General features: G+C 37.7%; 2 protein-coding genes across 3 annotated transcripts; one reads left to right on the forward strand and one right to left on the reverse strand.

Moving 5' to 3' along the window:
* Positions 1-1,030: 1,030 nt before the first annotated feature.
* Positions 1,031-16,719, forward strand: LOC110051050 (beta-hexosaminidase subunit beta-like). The gene is made up of 14 exons (XM_020757021.2): positions 1,031-1,498; positions 5,889-5,954; positions 7,288-7,334; positions 8,136-8,246; positions 8,784-8,885; positions 9,680-9,787; positions 10,899-10,969; positions 11,513-11,644; positions 12,144-12,230; positions 13,512-13,725; positions 14,352-14,382; positions 14,729-14,819; positions 15,264-15,368; positions 16,372-16,719. The coding sequence occupies exons 1-14, from the start codon at positions 1,108-1,110 to the stop codon at positions 16,433-16,435; spliced, it is 1,620 nt and encodes a 539-aa protein (XP_020612680.2). The 5' UTR covers positions 1,031-1,107; the 3' UTR covers positions 16,436-16,719.
* A 1,531-nt stretch (positions 16,720-18,250) lies between these two features.
* On the reverse strand, positions 18,251-26,224 carry LOC110051049 (uncharacterized). Of its 2 annotated transcripts, XM_020757020.2 has the most exons (10): positions 26,040-26,224; positions 25,223-25,321; positions 24,251-24,398; positions 24,061-24,103; positions 22,549-22,765; positions 21,596-21,747; positions 20,192-20,281; positions 19,630-19,688; positions 18,733-18,861; positions 18,251-18,368 (listed from the first exon to the last, which is right to left on the reverse strand). In XM_020757020.2, exons 1-10 carry the CDS (start codon positions 26,072-26,074, stop codon positions 18,303-18,305), a joined length of 1,038 nt encoding a protein of 345 aa, XP_020612679.2. In that variant the 5' UTR covers positions 26,075-26,224; the 3' UTR covers positions 18,251-18,302. The 2 variants fall into 2 exon arrangements, with proteins under 2 accessions (XP_020612679.2, XP_089134618.1); XM_089278492.1 differs by lacking the exons at positions 25,223-25,321; positions 26,040-26,224 and adding an exon at positions 24,791-25,188.
* Between the last annotated feature and the right edge of the window lie 227 nt (positions 26,225-26,451).

Below are 26,451 nucleotides of genomic sequence, written 5' to 3' on the forward strand. Positions count from 1 at the left end.
CACGGTCGCCCATAGCAACCGAAAAACACGAACATAACAAAGCCGACGTTTCGGCCAAAAAACTCCAGAATTATCGCCTGAGAGCTTAAACTTGAATGGGAACATCTTTTTCAAACTTTTTTAAACTCATTTAGACGAAAGAATGGCCTCGGCGGGCTACAAAAATGACTAAGAGAAAAAACAGAACAAGACAGCAGAACAAACCGATAATATTTCACCGCGTGGCTTTCGGCACGAAAACGAAAATACAGCTTACTTCTGGATAAATTCAGCCTTAGAAGCCACCAACTGGTCCCATATTACTTTCTGTATCCTTACAAATGTCCTGACTTCCATCTCCGAAAGATTTTGCCCCAATTTTGAGCAAATAAACATTTCGTCGACAGCGACCGCCATTACGGTTGCTTGCATACTAAATTAGCTAACTTGACAAAATTCTCCCGAGGGGGGAGGATGTGAGGAAAAGAGCTGAAAAATGGCCTGTAATTGGCTAATGACGAGATCTTCCCACTGTCCAAATTTGGTGAGAATGGAAAGTAACGCCAATTTTCTGTCACGTTTTCAATCTGTAGCTACTAGAGTGACCAAAGTCGATACATCGGTCGCTATAGTTTCATTATTAAATTACATGACTTGTGTGACTACTTTGCTAGCCCTTTACTCGTGGAAAACACCAATCAAATTTAATCATGTCTTTAAAGAAAGAAAGCTGTTGTTAATAGTGTTATTATCGTGTGGTTCATATCGTTCATGCCCATACATATCCCGAAGAAAGTTCTAGATTAGGACCATTACGTCATCGGAGATTTGTCAACGGCTACCACTGATGGTGCAATAATACAGTTTGTGTTGATCAAGTGATGTGATGTCTACAGTAAGAAAAGAATCATCAATGACTGCTTTGAAATGTGCACTACGTTCCGACGGTAGTGCTAAGCAAACAGTTAAATTTTAAAAGCGCGGTTATAAGATCTAAAAGATCGTCTTGTTACGTAACATAGTCGTGACGGGTTGTCACACAACAGCTCACCACTTGTGATAATCACATGATCCGAGAAGAGGCGGAAAACAAGAAGCTTCAAGTAGTCGGAGAGATCGACAACTTCCATGATGCTTCGTGTATTTCTTGTTCTTTTTCTTGTTGCCCTCGCGTCTTCTTCTTTCCACAGAGTCCCAAAACTTTCTGATCCTTTAGGTCTTGGACTTGGATGGGAATTACATGAACTTCAGGTGGAAGACTATGTGAAAGGTTCTGTGTGGCCGAAACCGCAACTAGAGTCACAAACTGGCGCCGTGTTCAAGTTGACACCGCAGAATTTCAAATTTGTTATAACTGGTCCGAGCTGCGATGTACTCGAGGAAGCCATTCAACGGTACAAACGATTAACTTTTCCAGACAACGTGGGCGAGTCGAAGAAAAACTTGTCGGAAATCACACAGCTCTCCATAATAGTGATAGACAAATACGAGAAACTTACGCTGGAGTCAGATGAGTCTTGTAAGTAAGCTTATAAAGTTTCTTTCTGTCAATCTCGACTATATTTGAATGCCAGGCAAATGATGCTTTCTTTGCTAATTTTCGTTGCTAATTTTCTAGCTCCAAATCAAGCTTGGCGTATTTGCAAGGTTTATGGCTGGTTTACACACAAGACTTGTCCTTGCCTATAATGCACTCATTGTTAAATGGCGACAAATTAAAATGAATTTGCAAATTAAATTAAAATGTCACAAGTCACCACAGTTCTTCAAGCTTAAGCTTACTTTAATAATTTTAGTTCAATTTTATAGTTTTTAAGGCGTTTTATCTTCTGAATTTAGAATCTTTTAAAAGTTGTATCTAAACCAGCTGGTTTGTCGTCGCCATGGATAAATCATATATAGTTTATAGAACCCTCACGTTTTCGGATTTATCTTATTGTAATTTTTATCCTCGGTTTCAGTGTTTAATTTGCGTGTATTTATTTGTGTGATCTCTCCTTTGAATTCGCGTCCTTCTTGAGCGATCCAGATTTTAGAGACTAATAATTTTGTGGTTGTATATACTTCAGTAGGTGTAAAACCTGTTAAATTGTTTTACCTGTATTTTTCATAAATATTGCATTTAGGTTATGTGATCTCTATCAATCATGGATAATTTCCAATTGAGTTTGCAATTGCAAGCACTGAAGTCAATAACTAATGGGCAGGTTTACAATATAAATCAATTAAAGTTATGGTTCTGTCAATAGCTCTTATTGAAGTTATCAGCGGTTTGACATACAAATGAAGCAAAAGGGTCCATTTTGCTTTGTATTGACCTGTTCACCTTGTCTGTATGCCTTTTAAACAAAGGAATATTTGACCACAGGTTCAACTGCAATAAGAGCTATTTCAGGTCTACTCACCCCCCCCCCCCCCCACCCCTTCCTACTGGGTATTTGATGTAATATATCAAGCATGAGAGATGGTAGGGGTGGATCCAGGATTTCTCTTGGGAGGGGGTGCATCACTTAGGAATGGCAAGACTGGCTGGTGGGATAAACGAATTTTACAAGTGAATACAAAGAAGAAGGCTTCATCTCAGGGGGGTGTACCCCCTGCACCCCGCCTGCCCAAGATCCGCCTTTGGACAGTGTTTCATCACCAAGAAGAGAGTTGAAAATATGGCACGCAGCAGAGTAATTTTGACAAAATTTGAGGTGTTTGGATAGCCGATGAAACACTGTCTCCGGTCGAAACAAACACTAAGGAATAGAAGGGAGAGGTAAAATGGTCAAAATCTATGCTAATCAAGACCGGGTATCCAACCCTATTTCACGGTTGTGATTTTTGTTTTATCTTGATGAATTTTTAATGAGTTTGAGAGGGTCATTTGATAGGTTGTAGGACCCCCCATCCGAAAGGCTGCCTGGGGTTGGGGGATTTGTCAATTTAGTCAAAAATAAAGAATTTACAATAGTCAAAGTCACAACAGTCATGATGTTCTACAGTTGTGTTCAGTTGGGAAAGATTATTGTGGAGAGCCACCAAGTTGTATTTTTGGATGACTTTTTTAAGGGTACGAGAATCGGGTTGGTACATTTCGCTGACCCCTAGTCCATGGACTACCCCGATGGACCTGGTCCATGGACTACTACTACCCATGGACTACCCTAAATGGACCACCCTGAAATTTGTGGCAAACATAAATTTAACGATGCTAGAACCCGAACAAAAGGTGTGATCGATCGACAAACACAATTGCGGAACATTTGTGATGTAACAGATTTAATCTCCAACTGGACCTTTGTCACAAAATATTACAACTGAAATAAAGGAAATGAGTCGCTTTTCTCGTTCCCTGTTATCAATGGCATAAAGAAGTGACTCACAAGTCAGAGATGAACGCGATTATGTATGCCAAATTTCCACTTACCATCTAGCGTCCTTTTCATATTGTGAGCAACCGTGAGCGACTCGTGAGCGACTACTGTGCCTGCTAGCTACACTCATTTCGCCAGGGGTAGAAATGCAAGATGGAGGTGTATGGGTGTACGGGGTTATGTGAATGTTGTGTCTTATCATGTAGGTAACAAAAGGAAAACTTGCTCGAATCCAATATTTCATGACAAAGGTCCAGATGTTAAGGTAGGAAACGTTTGAGAATTAAATGGCAACTGTTCTGATCTGATTTTGTTCGGGATCGTTGAATCTGTTAAATCGTAAGTGTTCCGTAAAGTGCTTGTCGATTGATCGCATCTTTTGTTTGGGTTCTAGCTTTGTTAACTTTATGTTTGCCACAAATTTCAGGGTGGTCCATTTAGGGTAGTCCATGGGTAGTCCATTCAAGTAGTCCATGGACCAGGTCCATCAGGGTAGTCCATGGACTAGGAGTCAGTGAAATGTACCGACCCACGAGAATCTGATTGATGATGACCATCTGGTTATTCTAGCTCTACGTATCTATTGATGTGAAAAGGTGGCTAGAATATCTTGAACAAATTTAACAAAACCAAAATACAGGAACTACATAAGAAAGCCATTTAAACATACAGTCCAACCTCGTGAACAGACTTTGCAGTCCTGAAGCATGTAAAGTTACTAGGATTATACTGAAAACACATCATGGGCATATTTGTGTTTCTGACAGGACTGTAACTTAAGATTTGTCATTCCTTCATTAGCACATCATTGCAAGTGGTTGTTGTGTTGTTTTATTTTAACTTGTCCATTGATTCTCTGCATTTTTTGTAACTTTTTTTTTTTTCAGCAAAAAAAGTCCTAGAGGCAAAGGACAATACCATAATAGTCAGCTAAGCAGCCATGTGCATCTCGTTCGTACATTTGTTCATCAGGAGATGTAGTTTTTATCACTGTTTCATTTCCAGAGCAATCATTAATGTTTAGTAAAATATTGACAGATGATTGAGATGATTTCCACAGAACATTCGAGCGATAATGGTAAAAATTAAGTTACTAAAGAAACCCTGTGACGTGATAAGATTTTGAATACAGTTCAGAAGAACTTATCAAGACTTAAGCTCTGAAGCTGACCCCACAAGAGAGTTATCCATATTTCAATTCGAACAGACGTTTTGCATTAGTTAAAAACACAATAACACACACTTTAAGCATTCTTACAAGATTGGACATTAACTTTCTTGAGAATGCTTGAGAATTTAATCACAGGGTCATTCAGAGAAATGAACTTAAGTGAGTTGTTTTAAATAGTATTCAAAAAGTTACTGTGCTATGAGTAGATTTTTAGTAAATAATTTTTGCACTTGTTGCTCAAACTTTGAGCAGAATCTGTCCTAATCAAAACTATAACAAAATTCTTGAACATGATTGGCTATGATCAGCAGCCTGATTTGAGCATTAATTGGACAATGTACGCGTCATGTTTGTAATTGGACAGTACGCGTCATTTTGTGCGCGCTGTTGCGGTGCACTTTGTTGAGTAAACTGCTGCGTTTTTCAGCATTCATAATGACATTTAATCGTTCAGCGCTCAATTGATGGTTTGTTCGTTTCTCAAATTTTGTCTTAGTTTTGATTAATTGGTAACAGGGCTTCGCATTGTCCAATTCAGTCTGTAATCATACTTATAATTAACTAATCGGACTCCTGCTTCGCGGTCGTCCGATTTTGTTAATCACTCGTATGATTACAGACTGAATTTGACTCCACTCAGTCCTAGTACCATTATTGATCATGACAATTACAATTTCCTCAAATGTGATTGGTTGATAAACTGATGTATTTTGCTCTAATTAATCTGCAAAGTTGTAATTGGACAGTGTAATTGGACAGTGTAATTGGACAGTTGTAATCGGAAAACCTGTAATCAGACAGTTATGTGAGCCAATCATTTTAAGTCCTCTCCACTAAATCAACCAATCACAACATTGGTTACAGTCACTATAGTAGGCAATTCAAGAGACGGACTTTGTAAAATTGTGGAGTTTAGTTTCCGGTGACTGTTTTGAAGGAAACTTGACAGCCATTTTGCAAGCCAGTCCCATAGTCTTAATTATGATATCTACAAATGACTATTGAAAGCTATTTTTCAAATTGTGGGAAATTGTAGTGGTTATGATTAATTGGTAACAGGAAATCGTGTTGTCCAATTCAGTCTGTAATCATACTCGTGATTAACAAATCAGACTCCCGCTTCGCGGTCGTCTGATTTTGTTAATCATTCATATGATTACAGACCAAATTGGACTCCGTTCAGTCCTATTACCATTATTAATAATCAAATCCTGATACACAAATTGTTTAATACCCTGGGCATGTATGTGTTTTAAATACACATATTTCACTTGCGAACATATCTCAACCAAGCAATTATATGGTGTTAAAATTCCATGTCTCTTCTTATTGAAAAGGACTAGTAAAATTGATCTGATGCAAAAATTCCGTTTTAGATAAGCTGGATGTTCTGACTCCGACGTCTATCCTTGTGGCATACACTGTGTGGGGAGCACTCCGTGGTGAGTAGTCAGAGTGGAGACAATTTACCAAGGGCGACTCCCATATATAAAAAGGATGAGAGTGCTCGTCAGAACTTTTGAAAAAAAGCCCACTGGGATAGGTACCAAGATCCTCTTTAGTGGGTGTGGCTTGAAATGTTTTTCACTCGTAAGAAGTACCAATTCTAAAACAACTATCTTCTGTTATATTTTTTTGGCCCAATACACTAAAATGTACTGCAATAGCACCCACTGTGGACCTTTTGAGGCTTAACACCTCAAGAGATACCAAAACCGCATTTTTCACTCCTAAAAGGTATGACAAGCAGCCCTATACTTTTTATATGGGGTTCCCCCATTCCCCCCTCCCCCCAGGACAATTCACAGGTAACTCTTGGTTGTCAAAACTTAAGCTGGCTGCCGGCAAAATCATCTGGGTTTTAGTCAGATGGCTGTCTAGGTGTCCCTTTTTAAGAAAATTGTTTTATTTTCCGTATGTTGCCTCACTAATTGCTCATTTGAGCAGGCCCTATATCAAGCACACTTTGGACACCCACTTTGCAAATCCCGGCTAAAAGCCTGGGCTACAGCATTTGTCTGAATTATCTTTAGAAAAGGTTAAGGAAAAAATAATGTCAAAATCAGCTGTACAGGTCTACTCCAACAGTAAAGCAACATAGTACTTCACTGACAACTCTGGTGACTACCAGCTGTCTTTTACAGTGTAACTGTCATTGTGGATATACACTAACAGTGATATGATGAGATTAACAGTTTGACAAATGCTGTCCCGAACCCATAACCGGTGCTGTATTATTAAATGCCCATAGTCATTTGAAACAACACATTACTTTATGATTTTCAGTCTGTATAATTTTATTTGGTTACCCTGCAAAACCCTCATTGCAGTTAGTTTGGGGTTGGTGGCTGGGGTGGCTTGATAGAGGGGTAAAGGGCGGGAGCTTAATTTGTACATTTAGATGATGTGGTACATCTTAATAGGAATAATATGGTGTACTGTAACATATTTCAGATGTAGGATAGCCTGTGACCGGGCTCTTCATGGGGGAAGAAAGCAGGAAAAGAACTCTCCTTTCCTGCCACGTGAAGAGCCTTCTCGCAGGCTAGTTGTAGGTCTGATGTTATTTTTCTTGGGTTGATTTAAATTGTTTCCAACCCACCTAGACGCAGGTATAATTTGCTGGTCCTTTAACATTTTGTTCAGCACATTTCTTGCAGTCACTGGTATCAAACTCCCTATTAATGATATTTATCCTTTTTACTTATTGACTAAAGGACCTGGACAGGGGTCAGGTATATATGGATTATCATTCATGGTTTATATTTTTTTTAGGCCTTGAATCATTCAGTCAGATTGTTCACCAGGATCCTGATGGGTTTGTAAGTAAAAAGATTTAATACATTATTGTAAATTATTGTATCTAGAAGAGCATGCATGACATGTGTGGCACTTGAAGTGTGATCATGCTTGTTGCCAATTCAAGCACTCACCTCCCATCAATACAAATGTGACATCCATGGACCATTTAAATACCAGACTAGGTGTCGTCTTTTGATTGAGTTTGTTGTTGTTGCTCCAAGACTTTTTCTCCAGGTTCTTGGTTAACTTTCCTTCTGAAAAACAAAGACTTCTTTATTCCAATTCAGTCCGGAAGCAGTGGACAAATACTATGCAATGCAAGGACTCTATACACACTGGAAGCACTCTGTACACAACGTACATGTAGCTGTGTCATACTGCCAGTTCTCATTCATTTACAAGTTCTTTCACTCACTCACTCACTCACTCACTCACTCACTCACTCACTCACTCACTCACTCACTCACTCACTCACTCACTCACTCACTCACTCACTCACTCACTCACTCACTCACTCACTCACTCACTCACTCACTCACTCACTCACTCACTCACTCACTCACTCACTCACTCACTCACTCACTCACTCACTCACTCACTCACTCACTCACTCACTCACTCACTCACTCACTCACTCACTCACTCACTCACTCACTCACTCACTTGTTCATTCCTTCATATTTTCTGATCATGTCGTAATTCAAAGCACTTTAACCACTGACATATAGAAGATAAATAAGTATTCATACACAACCAGTTTATCATGATTTATTAGAAACAATTACAAGTGGACTGTACTGTGTTATTCATTTTGACTGCAGTATTTTGCCAATGGAACTCACATTGATGACTACCCTCGTTTTCATCACAGAGGATTTATGATTGATACCTCTAGGCACTATTTAAATGTGTCAGTAATTCTTCAGTTCTTGGTACGTAAAACCTGAATGTAAGTACTGCATAATCATAAAGCACCTGTAGAGGAGTCTAGATCTGTTAAATATTCCAGGATTGGTGAGATTTCTCAGTGATGAGTGCATGATGGTGGCATTTATTGCAAAGCTGTAAGACTTCTAGAGCTTGTGAAAATTTGACTGGCTAATTACAAATTAATAATAGACGAAAATCAGAATTTTCACTATGAATGACATTATTTTCTAGTATATATCATGAGGTGGCTTATCTCCTGCCCCCCCCCCCCCCCCCCATACCCCCCTTCCTCGGGATCAAGGCCCTAAGTCATAATAAGGATGCATTCTAGTACAGAAATACAGAGGACCAAAATTCTTGAATTATTCCATCGTAAGAAAGGCCTCAATCACAAATATAGGAGAAAATAATGTCTAAATATAACTGTTTGCCCCTGAAACAGATAATCCTATTATTTTTTTGTAAACCCAATAAGTTTGTTGATTTATATAGTCAGCTTCTGTTACATATTATGTATGGCTGTGTGTTTTGTGCAATAGGATGCCATGTCGTACAGCAAGTTTAATGTTCTTCACTGGCATGTTGTGGATGATCAGTCCTTTCCATTTGTCAGTAAAATGTTCCCACAGTTGAGTGATGAGGTATGTATCAGAATCAATAATTTTATATTTTGTACCTAATTACTTATGGATAAAGGTTCATTGTCTTGTTCAATGAACAACACTTGAGAGAGAGTCACTAAAAGACAGCCATAGGCATTTGTAACTTTAACAATAAGTTCATAAACTGCTTTGGTTCTACAGTTGTTTGAAGTACGTATCTGCGTGGTTTTCATGATCAGTGATCTGTTTGACGTGGGAACTAGGAGGGAACCCTTCAGATATGAGTGCAGATCAAGTCCCAAGAGTTGATCTTAATAATAAATTGAAGTTCTCACACACTGAATGTCATTTGTCTGCCACACAAGGCAACAGCTATTAACAAACAACAAACCTGAAAACAGCATCTACAAGGACTAATGGATGCAACATACATGTATTCAACATCAAAACCTAAGCCTGTAGGCAAAAAACAGAACATCAGCAATGCTGAGACTGGCAAAGGGCAGGGTGGGCGGGAAAAACTGTTGCTTGTATGGCAAGAAACAGAAAACTGAGTCACGAGACCTAGCACGATACGTGATATCCTAACTCAGGCCCAGCCCCCACTTCAGAGTGTTAGAACCTCATTTCTCACCTCTTTTGCAAGTTCAGCAGGGGAAAAATTCATGACCTAAAGAGTATGCATATACACTGTAATTGTGCCTGCAATGGTGTCTTGAGTATTGTGCATTTAGGGTCCCCCTTAGCAAAACCATTGTTGCATCTGATTTTGAGGGGAAACAAACTGAACATAATTTTTGTTTCGCTGACACCTGCTCATGATTAATTTTTAGGGTGCAATTAATAACAAAACACACATTTACACTCAAGATGATGTTGAAAAGATTCTGGAGTATGCAAGACTGAGAGGAATACGAGTAATCCCTGAATTTGACACACCTGTGAGTTATTCTGACTCATCTATAATTCAGTGAAACAGAAAAGTTTGATGTTCATCACTGTTAAGTCAATTGTATAAGGTTTGTTTTAGGTGAAATGCTGCCTCATTTAATTTCTAAGTTTGAATCAAGATGATTTCCACAGACCATTCAAGCAATTATGGCAAAAATAAAAAAAACGTCATAGCATGGTAATATTTTGAATAAAGGTAAGAAGAACTTATCAAGGTGTAAGCTCTCAAGCTGACTCTGCAAGAGAAAATTGAACTTGAAGTTATCCATATTTCAATGAAAACGGACGTTTCACGCTAGTTGGAAACACAATGGCACACGCATTAATGTCAAACGAGGTTTGACAACAATTTTCTCAAGAATGCTCGAGAATTTATTCGCCGGGTCACTTAGGGAAATTAGTTAAAGTGATGTGTTTTAAATAGTATTCAAAAAATTACCGTGCTGTGAGTAGATTTTTAGTAAATAATTTTGCACTTATTGCTCGAACTTTGAGTGGAATCTATTTTAATTACATCTGACAAATTATTTTACAGTCAAACCTCGATTATCCATACCTTGATTATCCGGATTTCTCGATTATCCAGACTTTTTCTCTAGTCCCAATTTTGTCGTGAATATTTATTAGTCATGATCAAGATCCGTAGCAATATTCTTTTGAAAACTATAGCATTGAAAAGTGCAGTCAAAAGCGAGTTTCTTTTGCTTTTAAAGAGCAAAAGCAGCGCTTGCACGCGTCATAACTAATGAAGAACACTCGAATGAATTCTGATTAGTTCAGAGTTGAGTGGTTCAAGATATACAGTAGACCATATTGTTTTCCAAACGATTTGTAAAAGTGTTGTTTCACGATTAAATGTTGCTTTATTTAAACAGTTTTTTTCTTCATTAATATTCATATTTTCGATTATCCGGACCCTCGATTATCCAGACTATTTCGTCTAGTCCCAACGAGTCCGGATAATCGAGGTTCGACTGTAGTGGTATTTTGAGCTTTGGGGCGAAAGCATTTTTAATTTAAGTAAACCTTAAATTGTAGTTTCTTAATTTTTGTCATTGAAAGTTAATCAGTTTTTAAATGTTGTCACGTGACATGTTTTAGGGCCACACCTTTTCATGGCGGAGTATTACTAATCTGTTGACTCCTTGTTATTCACATGGAAAACCAACAGGGTAAGTATTAATAAATAAACAACTATAACTCACATGTAAATTATATACTAGTGTGTTATATTTAATATAGGGGTTTCAAATTGAGTGTCATAAAACCATGACCAGTGTAAGCATTCTAGCCAATTGCAAAGAACATAGACAATCTAGTGAGCCAATCCAAACTTGAAGTAAATTACATGTAGCTAAGTGATGCAAAGCGCACTGCAGGAAAAGGTGCATGCATGAAGAAGTCACAATATTGGTTCTGGTTTTACTTCTGATTGCATGAAAAAGTGACGCGAGATATTTTAAACCAATCATGTTGCAAAGTAATGCAAACCAATTACTTTTCCACACTTGATCAAATGAAAATTGGTCTAAGAAAAAAGTGAAGACAGGTTCTTTTATAAACAAATTTGTAATAAGAAAAGTTAGCACAGTTGCATGATAATAAAATTAATAACTAAATCATTGTCAATGCACTATGACAACCATTCAAACAAAGTACTGTGTGTCTCACTAGAGAGGCTAAGTGTCTAAAGCATTACTTTTGTGTGTTTGCAGGAGTCTCGGACCTATCAACCCAACCATAGAATCCAATTATGAATTTCTGACTGATTTCTTTAAGGAGATTGCCGAGAGGTTCCCAGACAAATATGTTCACTTGGGGGGTGATGAAGTACCCTTCAACTGTTGGTGAGTTTATCCTTCTGACATTATTGTTAATTATTAGAATATGGATCAGTTTAATTTTCTAGGTGATTATTTGAGATGGCAAATGACCCTCTCAGGAAGAGATGTATTGTTAACACTTGAATCTGCGACAAGAGCATAAAAATAATAATGTTTTGCTGAGCTTATTGCATTTTTGGTTGTACGCTGACAAGTTTATGAAGCTGTTTGTCTTGAGATGGAACAGGTTACTAAAGAGTTCTAAATTCTTTTGAATTATGTATACTATAAATCTTCAAATTAGCACTCGGGGCACTTATTTCAAATTTAGGAATAGACAGGGGCACTTATTTGAGGGAGGCACTTAATTGAGGGGGCGAGGCTTATTTAAAATTCCCCAACTTGTTGCTAGATATGATTGTTTTTGTGTATTGAAACATTTGTGAGTGGAAGCCTGCACTAATTCAAAGATTTACGGTATGTACATGAACAGGCAGCAATTCTTTGATGATTCTTGTTGTAGGCAAAGTAACCCAGGTATAACCGAGTTTATGACGGGAATGGGATATGGCACCAATTACTCATTACTGGAGCAGTACTATGAACAGAAGTAAGAGCTGGCTGGTTTATAATTATGTTGTGGATTAAATTAACTTTGGTTTAAGAACTTTCAACCAGTTTGGTCTGTGTTTGTTTGTTACAGATTCTGATTAATTATGAGACAACAGAAAATTACGGCCCTGCGGATAGTGGCCACTTACAGGAGGCTGGCCGCTTAATAATGATAATAGGACTGAGTGGAGTCCAATTTGGTCTGTAATCATACGAGTGATTAACAAAATCAGACAACTGCAAAGTGGGAGTCTGCATTGTTAATCACGAATATGGTTACAGACTGAATTCAATGCAGTGATATCCTGTTGCCAATTAATCATAACCATTACAATTTCCCAGAGAAGTAAAAGTTTCAATTTAAAAAGTCAGAGCTTTTAATAGTGATTTTTAAATATCATAATTAAAAATATGAAGAATAGCTTGCAAAATGGCTGTTAAGTTTCTTTCAAAACTCTCACTGCAGACTAAACCTCCACAATGTTACAAAGTCAGTCTCTTGAATTGGTTACTTCGTATTAATATGGACTGTAATCAATGTTGTAATTGGTGGATTTAGTGGAGAGGACTTAAAATGATTGGCTCATGTAACTGTCTGATTGCAGGTTTTCCAATTACAGCCAACTGTGTGATTACAACTTGGCACACTAATTAGAGCAAAATACAGCAGTTTATACACCAATCATATTTGAGAAAATTGTAATTGTTATGATTAATAGAAGTAAAAACAATAGGAAAACCATCATTGGGACTTTGATTACTGGCCGTCTACTGCACCTAATAGGTGTGACTGTTTCATAGGTGGCCACTGGGTAGGGGCTCGACTGCAGTAAGAAACGTTTTTTGTGTTCATTGACTGTTGAAAGAAGTTAGTAATTACATCATATTGGGTTAGTTTTGATTATTGGGATACGTAGTGGCATCTGTAATCGTTTTTGAGAATAATTACGCTTTTAAAAATATTTTAAACTCAATGTACTCTTAAAGTTTTAATTTTTTTTCTCGAAAAAGATTGCCCCAATTTGTTTTGAAAAGCTAAATTTATTTTCTTATCAACAGTTTTGTGACAACTATGTAAAAATTGATGCTGGCTAAAATGAAAATCTTGAGTGTCTGCACAATGCAACATGTGACTGGCTTGTAACGAGAACAAGCTAGGGTGGGCTCGAATGGAAACATAAACTGTTCTGCACCCCTTCGCCCAATTTTTATAGTCTAATGTCCGAACTTTGACTGGTGGCCTACTGCAGGTCATGTTGCAAAACTTATTTGTTTTCAGACTTCTGAAGATAGTCGGCAGTCTTGACAAGGAGTATATCATCTGGCAGGAAGTGGTTGATAATGGTGTGGAGGTTCTGCCCGACACTGTCGTCAATGTGTGGAAAAGTCCATGGAAAAATGAGATAGCAAAAGTGACAGGCCTGGGTTTAAAAGCCATTCTCTCGTCTTGTTGGTATCTGAACTACATTTCCTACGGAAATGACTGGCACAAGGTAGATGATGTGATACAGTATAGTTATAAACACCTTGTCTTTTAGCTGTTTTAAAACATTATAGCCATGATTAAGAGTCATAATGAGTCAACAGGGCTTCTTTGTACTTACTGTACTGTGTTACAGTACTGTACACCTCACCATCACTGTATTGCATTGTATCACCACTGTATTGTACACCATCATTCTTACCAGAGACGTACCTTACACGCTTCACTGAGAACGCGGAAAGACGATAATAATACTTTAAAAAGTTGACTTAGTTTATCTACAGAGCAAGAGACCGTGTTGTGCCGATCATGTGTTCAAGTGTCCCATTCAGCTGTAGCTTATCCTAGTTTCCGAAGGAGGAAGTGACTAAGAGCTCCCTTGAGGGGGGGGAAAAACCTCCTTGGGGGCTACCCACACCATTGAATTCGCCCATATAAGCCGGGAAAAAGAAACCAAATATTGTTTGTAGTCAGTTGTCACTAGTTTGTTCTCGCAAGTATTGCAGCTGGGACTTTGTTAAGGCATTAAGCTTCGCAATTAATTTCAATTTGTTTACATTATTCACTTGTTTAGTTGTAGATTAGTTTTCCTTTTTTAGTTATTGTAATAGTTTTTTGCTCTTTTTGTGTCTGCAGTATTATCAATGTGATCCGCAAGATTTTGTAGGTACATGGTATAACTTTTTTGTCGTTATTTATCCCTTAGTTTTTTATTTGGTAGTACAAACTAAAAGATATGAATCAATGTTTTCTACAGCTCGCAGGACTTAGTTGTTCAGTAGCTTACAGTGCTGGTCAACATAGGCTGCAAGGCAATCGAACGAGGCACGGTTTCAAACAAAGGCTCTGGATCTAGTAAAACGGTTACGGAGGCTAGAAAGATTAAATAATAGATGTTTGGTTTTTCTCTTGTGTGAGAAACCTATCAACAGCAATGTGCAAGCAAGCAAGCCCTCTTGTTGTGGCGTGAAGGGTGAGGGAGTAAAGCTGAATTTTTTTTTCCTTTTTCGCAGGAACTGACAAACAGAAGGAACTGGTGATGGGTGGAACCGGCTGTATGTGGGGAGAATTTGTAGATGCTACCAATGTGCTCCCCAGGACTTGGTAGGCCTGTGTTTTTCATTCCTTATTATTTTTATTCCGTAACCTTTCTTGATTTAACGTCTTCCTTCAGCAGACAATTTGGCCTGCTGTCTCAAGTGTTACAGCTTTGTTGATATCTTTGTAAACATTTAGTACTTAGTACCGCAATATATTGCTCTGTCCACTGATGGTAAAGATCCAAATATTTGCTGTACTTGATGCACGATAATGTTTGTTTTTTCTTTCTTTTTCTCTCTGTATTTTTGCTGTGCATCAAGCTAGGATACTCTCCTGACCTGAACTGAGGGCCAACTACTGCTTTTTTAAAAGGACTTTGTCCTGTGTTTTCCGTGCAATCACATTAACAAGGAATTGCGCAAAAACCACTATATCTTGTTAAGATCACTAGAGACACTGGAAAGATCATCATTTCTGGTAATTATTCTTTCCTTCTGATCGTTTCAGGCCTCGTGCCCTTGCTGTGGGTGAGAGACTCTGGAGCAACAAGTCTGTGACAGACCTGAATGATGCTGACAAGCGCCTTTGGGAGCATAGATGTCGCTACATCAGGTGAGGAAGGTTTGTTCGCGATTTACACTGCAGTGGATGCTTGAAAAAAGATTTTAAAGAACTTGGTTAAATGGGCCATACCGCTGTAGCTTATCCTGGTTGTTGATGTATGAAGCGACCAATAGTATACTCCTAAGTTCCCCTGGATGGGATGCTAGTCCATCGCAGGGTCACCCCCAAACATTAATTTCAAGGGTACATATACCTATCCCTACACAGGCACAGTGAGAGTCAAGTGTCTTGCCACGTCCTGTAAATATCGCCCTGGCCAGCCTCTGACCAATTGATGTTTTTTTTTAAACTGAATTATATTTCCATTCTTTGTGTCTCAATTTATAGTGTTTCCAATAAAAACAGCAGCGTTAAAAAATTTGACACTTAAAGTGGTTCTTTTATCAAGTGTTCGTCAATGTTTCCTTCAAATTGAAGGGAGGCTTGCACTAACACCTCAGGGGGGGATTCAGGATCTTTTAAGGGGGAGGGTGGTTGGTATCTTGGGGTTGTAGAATCAATGGGACATACCCCCAAAATCTGGAAATTTGAGAACTGGAACCTAAATGAAAACTGCTACACCAGAAATACTAGCAATACCACAAAGTGAAAATTACGATAACGGACCTGTCCAAAGTGTTTGTCTTTTTTCTTCCCACAATCGTTTCAATTATTTTATTTTCTGCTCCTCCAAAGAGGGGGTGGCTAGCCACCCAATCCAGCCCCCTCCCCTTCCCAAAATCCGCCCCCCGCACCTTTGAAGTTGATAACTATCGGCATTACTCCAACAAATTCCGGCCGACAATGTCATCTGTTTTCGAGTTGTTTTCAAAATTCTACAACTTGTTGCCGCAAGAAAACAACGTGTTAAGAATCGTCGAACCCTCCATTTTACACGAGATGATTTTTAAAGCTTTGCTTAAAATCATCCCGTTCAACATTTCGTTGCTGCGGTTTATGAGTTTCACAGTTTTGGAGTGTATATTTTCATGTGTGTCAATATTTCTTGCAGGCGTGGAATTCCGGCCGAGCCTGGAGTCCAGTCCCAATACTGTCGACACGAGTGGTATTACTAAAGAGAAAGCTGTTTTGAAATAAGAAATCATTTTTCTAATTATTTTGCTTATTTTTGAGTCAGTAGGGTAAAGCAGAATTTTGTTTACCTGTAAGAGGTACACTAAATCTACAAACGGTTAGCTCATCATGTTTTAGTTTCGCGTTGCCGGTAGTTTGGTATGATAGCACAAGTGTCTGTAACTTCACACTAAAATAAGTCGCATCTCGGGCAAGTCGTATGCCGCCATTTTATGTGAGCTGTACGCAAATGTTAAGTTCCAAATAAAGAGTTTTCTTAAAGAAATCGCCTGCACGTTAAATTTTTCCCATGGTGATCTATTCCGATTTCCCTGTGAAGGATTTGGTGTATAGAGGGCATTAATAAAAGCTATACCCTCCATCTAATGTTCGGACTCAGGCTGAAATGTGTCACCCTCTTCCCTTAAGTTCCCTACATACCAAGGCGGATACAGGATTTTAAAGAAGAGGGTTCGAGATACGGACCACGGAAGGTGGTCCCCTGTTGTGTGAGGCCCGGGGGTATTCCTCCCCGGAAAATTTTTTAAATTGAGGTTCTCCGAAATGGGATTTCCGGCATTCCGAGGCCAAGTCCGTGTGTTATAATGAATCCGCCCCGGTCACATCTGGCACTCTTTTTTTTTTCTACCAGCATTTTTGTCGTTTACATCACACCTCATCAACTGCCTTACTATAGACATAATTGTTCAGGGGAATATTTTCTATCCCTGATGATACCGTAGATCGACGAAAGCATGGAACATTGACCAGTCTATGTTACAGTAGTTTAAGGCCTCAACTCGAAAGAACACGAGACTATCTAACATGCTTCTGAAGAATAACATTCAACGCCTACTGTTTTTAAGATGTTCTTACGTTACCAATCTCCAATGTAGTTTAGACGAAACGATACATTTTACGATAACTACAGAAATTCTCGCGCGCTCACTGGCTAATTTTTATGTCAATAAGCGGACATACACATGAATTTATAATTTGTACGATGCGTCAACGAGCGGGAGCGGACAATTTGACAATTTGTTATCGTAAAACACAAATTGATGTCAGTTTTTAATGCGTCTGTCCTGTTATTGATCATGAATTTCGTCATAACATTGTCAAAGTAATCTGCGGATCCACAGCTACTTTGCCAATGTTATGACGAGATTCATGATCAATAACAGGGCAGACGCATGAAAAACTGACGTCAATTTGTTAAACCGAAGATGTTCTACAATAAACCGTTTGTGTTCAAGTATTTCTCTGGTTATCGGACTGCATCAGAGAGGCACATTTTGCAGTAGTGTAAGAAGTGGTATTGTAACTTAAATAAGTAATGGTATTGTTTTGTAGAGTTTAAAACAGATCTTAAAAGTTAAAATTGTCTGTAAATTTTCGACCGCCTTCTGCGGTCTTCTTCAGAGTGACGATTTCGCGCGATTCACAGAATTTTAATAAGCTGGGACGTTATTGTTCGTTGCCCCCTAGGGAGGCAACCAGTGACGCGTAAACCCTTGGGAAGGATGCTCTTTCATGTACGGAGTTTTTTGTCTAAGAAAGAGTGCAAGGATTCCAGAAACAGTCTTTTGTTCTTGCCGCTCACACCTGTTTCAAGAATGTTGGCGTAAATAGGATGTATATCGTGGCCGGTTTCCGCATGCTGTTTAATTGCGGAATTGGCATTTCCATTGGTTCCGGGCTTGTATTCGGCCCCCCGAGATTTCCCATTTCTTCTGCTTTCCCCGACATACGTGAAAGAACATGTCCTACAGGGGAATGGAACCACAAAGTATAAAAAATTCATGAAGCAACAACACTTATAAAGTGGATGCGTTACTTAAGTTTATTCATTTTGTTATTTCAAAAAAATTAGCAAAGTATGTCAATTTCAACATCGTTAGCTTCCTCTTTAGTTCTTGAGCTCAATGAAATTACCTGCAGAGAGAAAAGAGAAAATAAAAACGTCACAAAATAACCAGTGAGATTTTTTCACCAAGCTAAGCTATCCCAGAAGTAGACACGGCAGATTGATGAACTATCACTTGATTTATTCTTTTGTACCACATCACCAACTTTCTGTGTTAATGAAATAATTCATACTTTAAGTCTTCTGAGAAGAGGGGTTCTGGTAAAGAATAACGTGGAGTGGATATCAGCTACAGGTATTTCATATGCAATAAATCCTCAAGAGGCTTTTCAACAAACACGGCTTGGCTTTTTGTTAGAATGTCAGGCAACTTGTTCAGCCCTGCCATATTAATTATTTATCATCACAATGGTACCATGTCTGATTTCTCACCTCTTCATTCTCAAAGAGGCCGCTTCTTTGCTCCTTTAACATTTGTCGCTGAACTCGTTTTAACAATCCTTTATGTTTCGAGGATTTTCTTGAAATTCTTTTCATGCTAAGAGTTCCTCTAGGTTTTCTCTGTAAGACAAAAAAAAAAAATCGAAAATTACTTTGTGTATGTAATGTGTTTGCTTTAAATTTTAGCTCAAACCTCCTCAATTGAATACTACAACATTGGATCAATAATGCAATTATTTTAAAGACGACTAGGATTATGGTATTACAAAATTCTCTAAAATGATATTCAGTCGAACTTCAACAGTCACGTTTTTGGTCCTGGTGGACAGTCCATACATTCACTCTTCTAACCTCTCTACAACGGCCAGTTAATCACTGACTGACGGTGACTGTGTGTATCGATACTGCATGTTGTTGGTCCTTTTCTGTTAAGTTTCTGTTTTATTGATACATTTTGGTTTTATATTTGCTAACATAAGCATTTTTTTAACAAAAAAAGGTTGCATCCTCCCTCAAACAAGTATCATATTACACCCCAACCTCCCCATACCATCATGACGCCATACACTGGCCACTTTCCTATAGACGTAATAGTGTGTCCATATTGATAAGGTGGCCATTTTATATTACTCCATTCAGGGTCACTCTAGTATTAGGTATTTTTACTTCAAACAACAGATTCCTGAACAGCAAGTCACTTTTTCACCTTCGTCTCACCCTGAAGAATCAAATGTATTGAATGCTTCTAATATTTGCAGTGTACGATTAATTCTTAAATTTCATTCACTACCCAAAGCAACTAGGATCACTAAGAGGCAGCTATATTTGCTAAAAAGGAACATTTGGGAGAGACTTGTATAATTCCAAGAAAAACTAACACAATCTTACCTTCAAGTGCTTCCTGTGTGTGAAATTTGAATTTTGTCTACACATTTCTGATTGTGAATCTGGAAGAAACAGGAAAAAGTGAGATGGCAAAACCATGTTCATACATGTACATCCTAACAGCTTTTATTTTCACAAAACAATTAGATTTTCCTGGAAAAACTAATGGTAATCTCAACCAAAATGTTTTCTTAAGTTACAAACTTTAAATGTTTCCCTAAAGTGAACCGAATAATATTTCAAGCCCAAAACATTTCTTCTGAACAAATTAAAACAAGTTTAATACTCATTAGTGAGATTTAAATTTGATGCCTGCCAACAGTAAAAAAAAAAATGCAACCAGGTACAGTACATAGTCTACATGAATTTGTGCCACTGAGTGATTAGGGTAGTAGTAAGGTGTGAACAGTAGTGCATGTAAGAAGGTGTGACTGAGCATGTACATGTATATGTAACAGGAAGGTGCAACATTGTGATGTAACACTACAAAAATATCCCTCACAGTTCCAGTAAAAGTAATACGAAAGGTGTGACAAAAACACAAAATATGATGGCTACACTGTACCTGTACACAGAGGACACGAATCCCTGGACAGATGGTCTATAATGTATCTGTGTATTCTTTGAAATTTGGCATCATTGAATGCGTCTAGGTCTGCACAAAGGTAAAGCAAAACAACAAGTTAGTACATCAGAGTAAGAGTCATCAAGGCCTACATGTATATTCTCTTAACTGCAATATTAATGCTTAATTGAGCAAGTAACTACATTGCACATGTACATTTTGCACAGTCAAATTCTTGGATTAAACCATTTAATACTTTGCCATTTTGCAAGAAGGATGGTGGCTTTCACCTTGATATATTTATGCCCAATATTGTATATTTTAAGTACACACTTCAATGGCATTTCAAACCAGTTTGGTTGATTACCATACTCAAATTTTCAATTAGCCAATTAGAAGCCATGTCTACTGTCCTAATAGTCCACAATATCAAGTCACTGAACTGACGTGGCTATGATATCAAGCTCGCTTAGCCAAACTTGGGTACAATACATGTAAATACACTGTACCTACAGCGTAATCGTACCTTTTTGGTACGCTTTGGTGGCATATCAGGCATGTTTGGTCTCACAGATATGAATTAACCATGCCTCAACCAAACTCGCCTGATACCAAAAAGGTACTGACAATTGGGTACAGTGTACATAATGGTTCACACTTGGTGAAATGCCAAAATATCTATGGAGAGACCAAAATAAATAAATGAGCCCTATATGCTGCCAAAGCATAGCAAAAGAAAATGTAAGATTATGTCATGTACATGTACAATGCTGGTAATTTTTACATGCCCAAATACAGCTACAGACCTGGCCATATCAAGTCAGTAATTTGATATCACTGGATATCAGGACAATTGACATAGCTTTGGACTGGCTAACTTTGATTCTATATATGGTAATGATTAATATCAGACTCCAAGGCAGGAAAATAATTTTGAAAACCACTTGCCGAGTGGGCCAGTATATTTCAGCTTTCAGTTGCCCCTACTAAAATATTGCTTGCCCAATAGGTGCACAACGAACGCGAGGAAAGTATACTTAGCTTTAAATTAATCCATGCTTTCAATTCATTGTTTTGTTCATCTTGCAATCATAAGTTTTGAAATTTTTTCAGATTTGAAATTATCACTAACAAGACTACTGAGGCTAATTTCACTTGCCAAACAGACCACCAAACTTCCATTTTCACTTGCTCATGAACAAAATTTACTTCCTCCGGGCAATCAAACCTGGGTTTTTTTCCCACCCAGGACTCTGTGAACAGTTAGACAGGACAATTATGAAAATAATTGAATTAAAGATTTTAATAGAAGTAGCCAAGTAACATTTCCAACTTTCACTCTCTGGATGCTGCTTTTAGTAACCACTTATATGATCAACTGACAAAGACAATCAATTAATGTACCTATTTCAAATTCTGTGTCTGTAGGAAGGACTGTTGCTTCAGGGTTAATAATTCTGATGATTTCCATTTGTTCTCTGAGGCCCATGGTTAAGGAAGCCACTCTTGTTAAGCATTCAACTGCCTCGACTTGGTCATCAGATGACATTTTGTTCCTACGATAGAATTAATACAGGAATTAGCAAGAATGACAATAAATGCTACGATTTACATGTATTGTAGAAGTTTGGTTAGATTTACATCTAACTTTACTCAAATCCAGGGTGCAAAAAATAAAGTTTCCAGCTTACCATTCGGGCAAGCTGTAACAAGGATGTACTAGTCATTTTCACTTAAGCCCCCAAATTAAACCCCACTTACCACAAAATAACATTTCAGGGGAACATTTAGTGTCAGTAATTGAGAGGAACAATGTTATATGTTGAGTGAAGACTCTAAATCAAATCATTATGGTTCACTAAATACTCCAAGCTCAAAACATTAAAACCCTGTTACTAAATGTCCATGTTTTATAGTTTCATGTAGTTTGGAAAATCCACTAGACCATAATCAGAACTTTTTTTTAATTTAAACTGTGTACAGTGTTAACACAAAACAAATAACTTGTTAAAATTAAAAAGAAAGATAAATAAATACAAGGTGGAAACCCCACAGGCACAGTCCATATAGCTAGCAGGTGATGTTGGATAAAGCTCATAGCAAGCATGTTCACAGAAACAAAACAAGCTTGGGATTTAACATCCATTCATTTACCTCCAACTAAGTAGTGATTCTGTGAATTAATTATTACAGAACCACTGAAAATACATTTACATGATTGGAGGATTGCACATGAATAAGGTTAAGAATCAATAACCGTGTCCTTCACTACATAAAAAACAAAGAAATAAAAATTTAAAACCTCAAATACAAAATGTACATACATGTACAAAAATGTAATACGATATTTGACATACCAACTCAAGCCAAACTCCATGGATTCTTTCAATTTTTGGCATGGACACATATATTTATTTCTTGACTTGGAGCTTGAACTTCTCTCATTTTCCTGCTTGCTTCTCCCCAAAATATCATCGACTAGTGAGCTTTTCTTGGAATCTCCATTCCTTTGGTTCCTTTTTCTACTGCAATTTCGTGTCCAATTGAGTGAGCTGTTCTCTACAGCTTTTAATTCTAGAGAAATTAAAAGAAGGCAGTCAAGCTGTTTTTTTATCACACTGCTACATTTTGGAGTAAAATATATAATTAAAGTGTGTTACCATAAAACTTGTCTCATTTCAACATTTCACATGCTGTGCTGTGAAGCACATATAATTGTGAAACATCTACATGTAAAATAACTGCTAGGCTCAATTGCAGTCTACAGCAATATTGATACACTGCTAATAAGACAATAGTATGATATTGGATGGGTCAGACTAATATAACAAAAATTCCAAGTCAAGTCTTGAACATTTTTTTTAGCTCTGCCTGCACTGTGCCATGGCAAAGTTTCTGCCAACACTCTAATTAAAGTATATCCACACAAAATGTTCCACACATAATGAATTGTTTGTTTCAGAAATGAAAAAAATATTTGGGGGTCACCAACTTCATTTCAGAGATACTGTAAAACGTGTGGAAATTTAGTCTGATTTTGGAAAATTGGTGCACCTAAATCAGCATGGTCTCCAGGGTTTTTAGCTTAAAATATCAAAGATGAATCAATGGAGACAAACTATCCTAGTAATATTTTGTATGAGTGAATCCATTGCGTTAATAATTCCAAATATTGCCAACATTTTCATGAAACTTTACCCTTCAAGAGGCATTTGAAACCGCCACACACATAAATGAAGAGCCAAAAAGAATGGAATTAGATGGTGCATTTTGCAAAAAATTTAAACTTCTAATCAACAGATTTTCTTCAATTTTTCACTAAATGTAGAAAATCGGTAGAGAAAATGATCCATCACAAGAAAAATAGGGGTCACCAAACGTCCAAGATCATTAAATCCAGGTCTAGCTATAGCAATGGCCATCTGCCCCGTACAACAGCCCTATCATTGTTCATTTTATTACTTTGCGCACGCTTGATGCATGACATGGCATCTGAATTTGTATGCACAATAAGGATGAGCAGAAACAACTGGCACAAACATCTCTAAGTGCATGTAATTTTTTCCGAGGGAATGTTCCCCTACAAAAACCTAAAATTGCACAAGAGCATGCCACAAGGAATTATAGATTATAATACTACATGTAGTTCATGGCTGGTAGATTAAAGTTCAGAAAGTTTCCACATGAAGGGAGGAGAAACCATGAATACACATTTGGATTTACGTTCTATCACACTGAAAAACACAATCCATCGACTAGCGATAAACTGACACTACCCATCATTCATATTGGCACTGTTACATACCCTTGTACACTTTTGAAGGGCAACCATTGTCGAAACAGCTGTAAGTGTAAATACAAACTCTCACCTCTACATTTCCTCTCCAACTCTGCAATATTTAGATATGAGCCCTACAACACAACAGCGACGAACAGTTCAAAAAGAGTTTGCAAATATATGTTCCAATGTAGTTTAACAGGCATCACTCAAGAATGAAAAGCCACTTAAAAATAATTTTGTATACCAAATGCACACCACATGTTTATACATGTACTTACTGAGAAAGAAGAGATTTTTCCATCTTCACTCTCAATGTCTATAAATCCGTCATCTGAATTATATTCTGAAGAATTGACTGAAGATGTAGCCGATGTTGATTCACTGTACCAGCAATCTTTATCTTCCTCTATCTCTAACCCTTGACCACTAAACGAAGCAACAAATCTCAAGTTAGTTTGAAATATGACCACAAATCTTCAATCAGGGAAATACATATTTATTTTACTCTGCATGATACAGGAAGTCCAATTGTCATTCACATGTAGTTAAATGTAAAGAAAACTGATACAATTGTTTGTTATAAAAATAAGAATCCTGTGAGCACTACTCCTTTTGCTAACCTAACCAATATCTTTCGTTCAAAGAGTCACCACAAAGTGTGTAACCCTACAGAAGTACTTAGATCACAATTTAACTCCAAGATAGGTCTTCACACCTCAATATTACTATTACACTTGAGAAGCCCCCATTCCCCTGGTGTTTCCTGTACATATAAACATATGCATGTGTGGTGTAGTTCATGTACATGTGATAGGAACCTTTTGATGGCAGTACAAGCACTGTGGTTGTCAATCTGAGCTGGGAGACAAGAATGACTTATAAATTCAATCCAGTCGTGTTCCCAGAGCTTCACTCCTCCTTTTCTACTCATCAGTTGAATGAGGAGACTAAAGGTACAACACAGGTGAGAAACATGATAATCAAAAGCATAATCACTGGGTTTCAAAATTCATAATCACACTCTATCAGGTAATCGAACTGTACTCTTAAGTTCCCTTGTAACAATCGTCGTCACATTCAAATTTACCTGAAATACCCATTGGTTTCCTATGTACGAGTATGCAACAAATTCAATATAGTTTAAGTTTAAGGTTTGACACGTCACTACTATAAATCTAGTCTGCTTGTCAATTAATTTAAAGAAACCCTTGGCTTCATCTGAAAAATGTAAAAAATATTTTATTACTGACCATTCCACTTCTGCAGCTACATCATATTCCAGGAAGGAAGGGGTAGAATAATCATCAAAAAAAGAATCTTTACTAAATGGAGGGGGACTCCCCCAGAGTCTGAAAAAGAAAGGCGACAACACCTGGTTAAAACGAGATGTAAAAACTGCCTTTTCTTGATTAAAGAAAGTAAGCTTAAAGTGAACGAAACCGAAATCAAGACATTTGAAATATACAGTTCACAAGCTTACAAATCACTTAAGAAACAATTGTACTTGAGCAACCAAAGCCCTCATATAGTAGAGATTAGACAAGTACAAAACAAAATAGTACAACAATATCGTCCAAAAACGTCCATTCAAAAGTGGAAACCAAACAAGACGATAAAATTCCTCCTCAAAAACTTGGATGTCATGATCGAATTATCTAGATGAATAATTTAGTCGAACTTTATAATCCCAAATTACATTATGATGTCGTTCACTAACATGTCGCATAGAATGAACAATTGACTTGTTAAAAAATGAGTACGTAGAGTGTAAAAAAACATTCCCAGTACTAAGGACAAGCAAACCTCCTCTGTTCTAAGCTAAAGCTCGCTTCGTACAAATACTCGTGTTAAAAAAGAATTTTACGCAAACTTTCGCCTTCGATGTCTTTGATCAAACAGATATAAAACTGGCAATGTTCAGCAGAACATTCACAAATAGTTTGAGCGGCAACCCGACAAAATATCGACCTTCCGTGGCTTTAAATCCTTTTAACACGTAAGCTTAGTGAAATCTCACTAACTTCAGTGTATCACAACGCGTCCATGGCGACTTTCAACGAAGCTCACCTCATTTCGCTGGGCTCTTCAGGGATCGCTAACATTCTAACCACGCGTATTGAAACATTTCCTTCACGACTTGATAGGTATTCAGGTTATTAGAGGGGCAAACTTCCTCAAAAATACATTTTGCTTCGTAAAATCTTCTCAAGAACAATGCATTCCGTCGAATAGCGCCAAGGTTTCCTCTGCCGTGTTCGTAGCCCACGTGGCTCTAGCCAATCATAACGCAGCGTTTGCGCCATGTGGGAACAAGCTCTTGCGCAATTATGGTCGCCATATTTGGCGCGTCTGAGAACGGGAAATGAATAGCAATAGCCTCCTGAAAATGCACAGAAAATGCAGTCAAATGAGTTGCAATAAAAAAAACCCCGTAACTTTAGAAAACAAGAAAAAGGTGTTTAAATGGCTGAGAAAATGG

This window comes from Orbicella faveolata, unplaced genomic scaffold, assembly GCF_042242905.1.
Source record: "Orbicella faveolata isolate gen_17 unplaced genomic scaffold, um_ofav_v1 contig_46, whole genome shotgun sequence".
In the NCBI taxonomy this organism is placed as follows: Eukaryota; Metazoa; Cnidaria; class Anthozoa; order Scleractinia; family Merulinidae; genus Orbicella; species Orbicella faveolata.

Excerpts from the sequence above, each read along its gene's own strand:
- LOC110051050 (XM_020757021.2), top strand. The coding sequence starts at position 1,108 with ATGATGCTTCGTGTATTTCTTGTTCTTTTTCTTGTTGCCCTCGCGTCT. Across the intron at positions 8,886-9,679 it reads TCCCACAGTTGAGTGATGAG|GGTGCAATTAATAACAAAAC; the intron begins GTATGTATCAGA and ends ATTAATTTTTAG. Across the intron at positions 14,383-14,728 it reads TGATCCGCAAGATTTTGTAG|GAACTGACAAACAGAAGGAA; the intron begins GTACATGGTATA and ends CCTTTTTCGCAG.
- LOC110051049 (XM_020757020.2), bottom strand. The coding sequence starts at position 26,074 with ATGTTAGCGATCCCTGAAGAGCCCAGCGAAATGAG. Across the intron at positions 24,399-25,222 it reads GTAGCTGCAGAAGTGGAATG|TGGTCAAGGGTTAGAGATAG; the intron begins GTCAGTAATAAA and ends TGCTTCGTTTAG. Across the intron at positions 22,766-24,060 it reads GTTGGAGAGGAAATGTAGAG|AATTAAAAGCTGTAGAGAAC; the intron begins GTGAGAGTTTGT and ends TAATTTCTCTAG.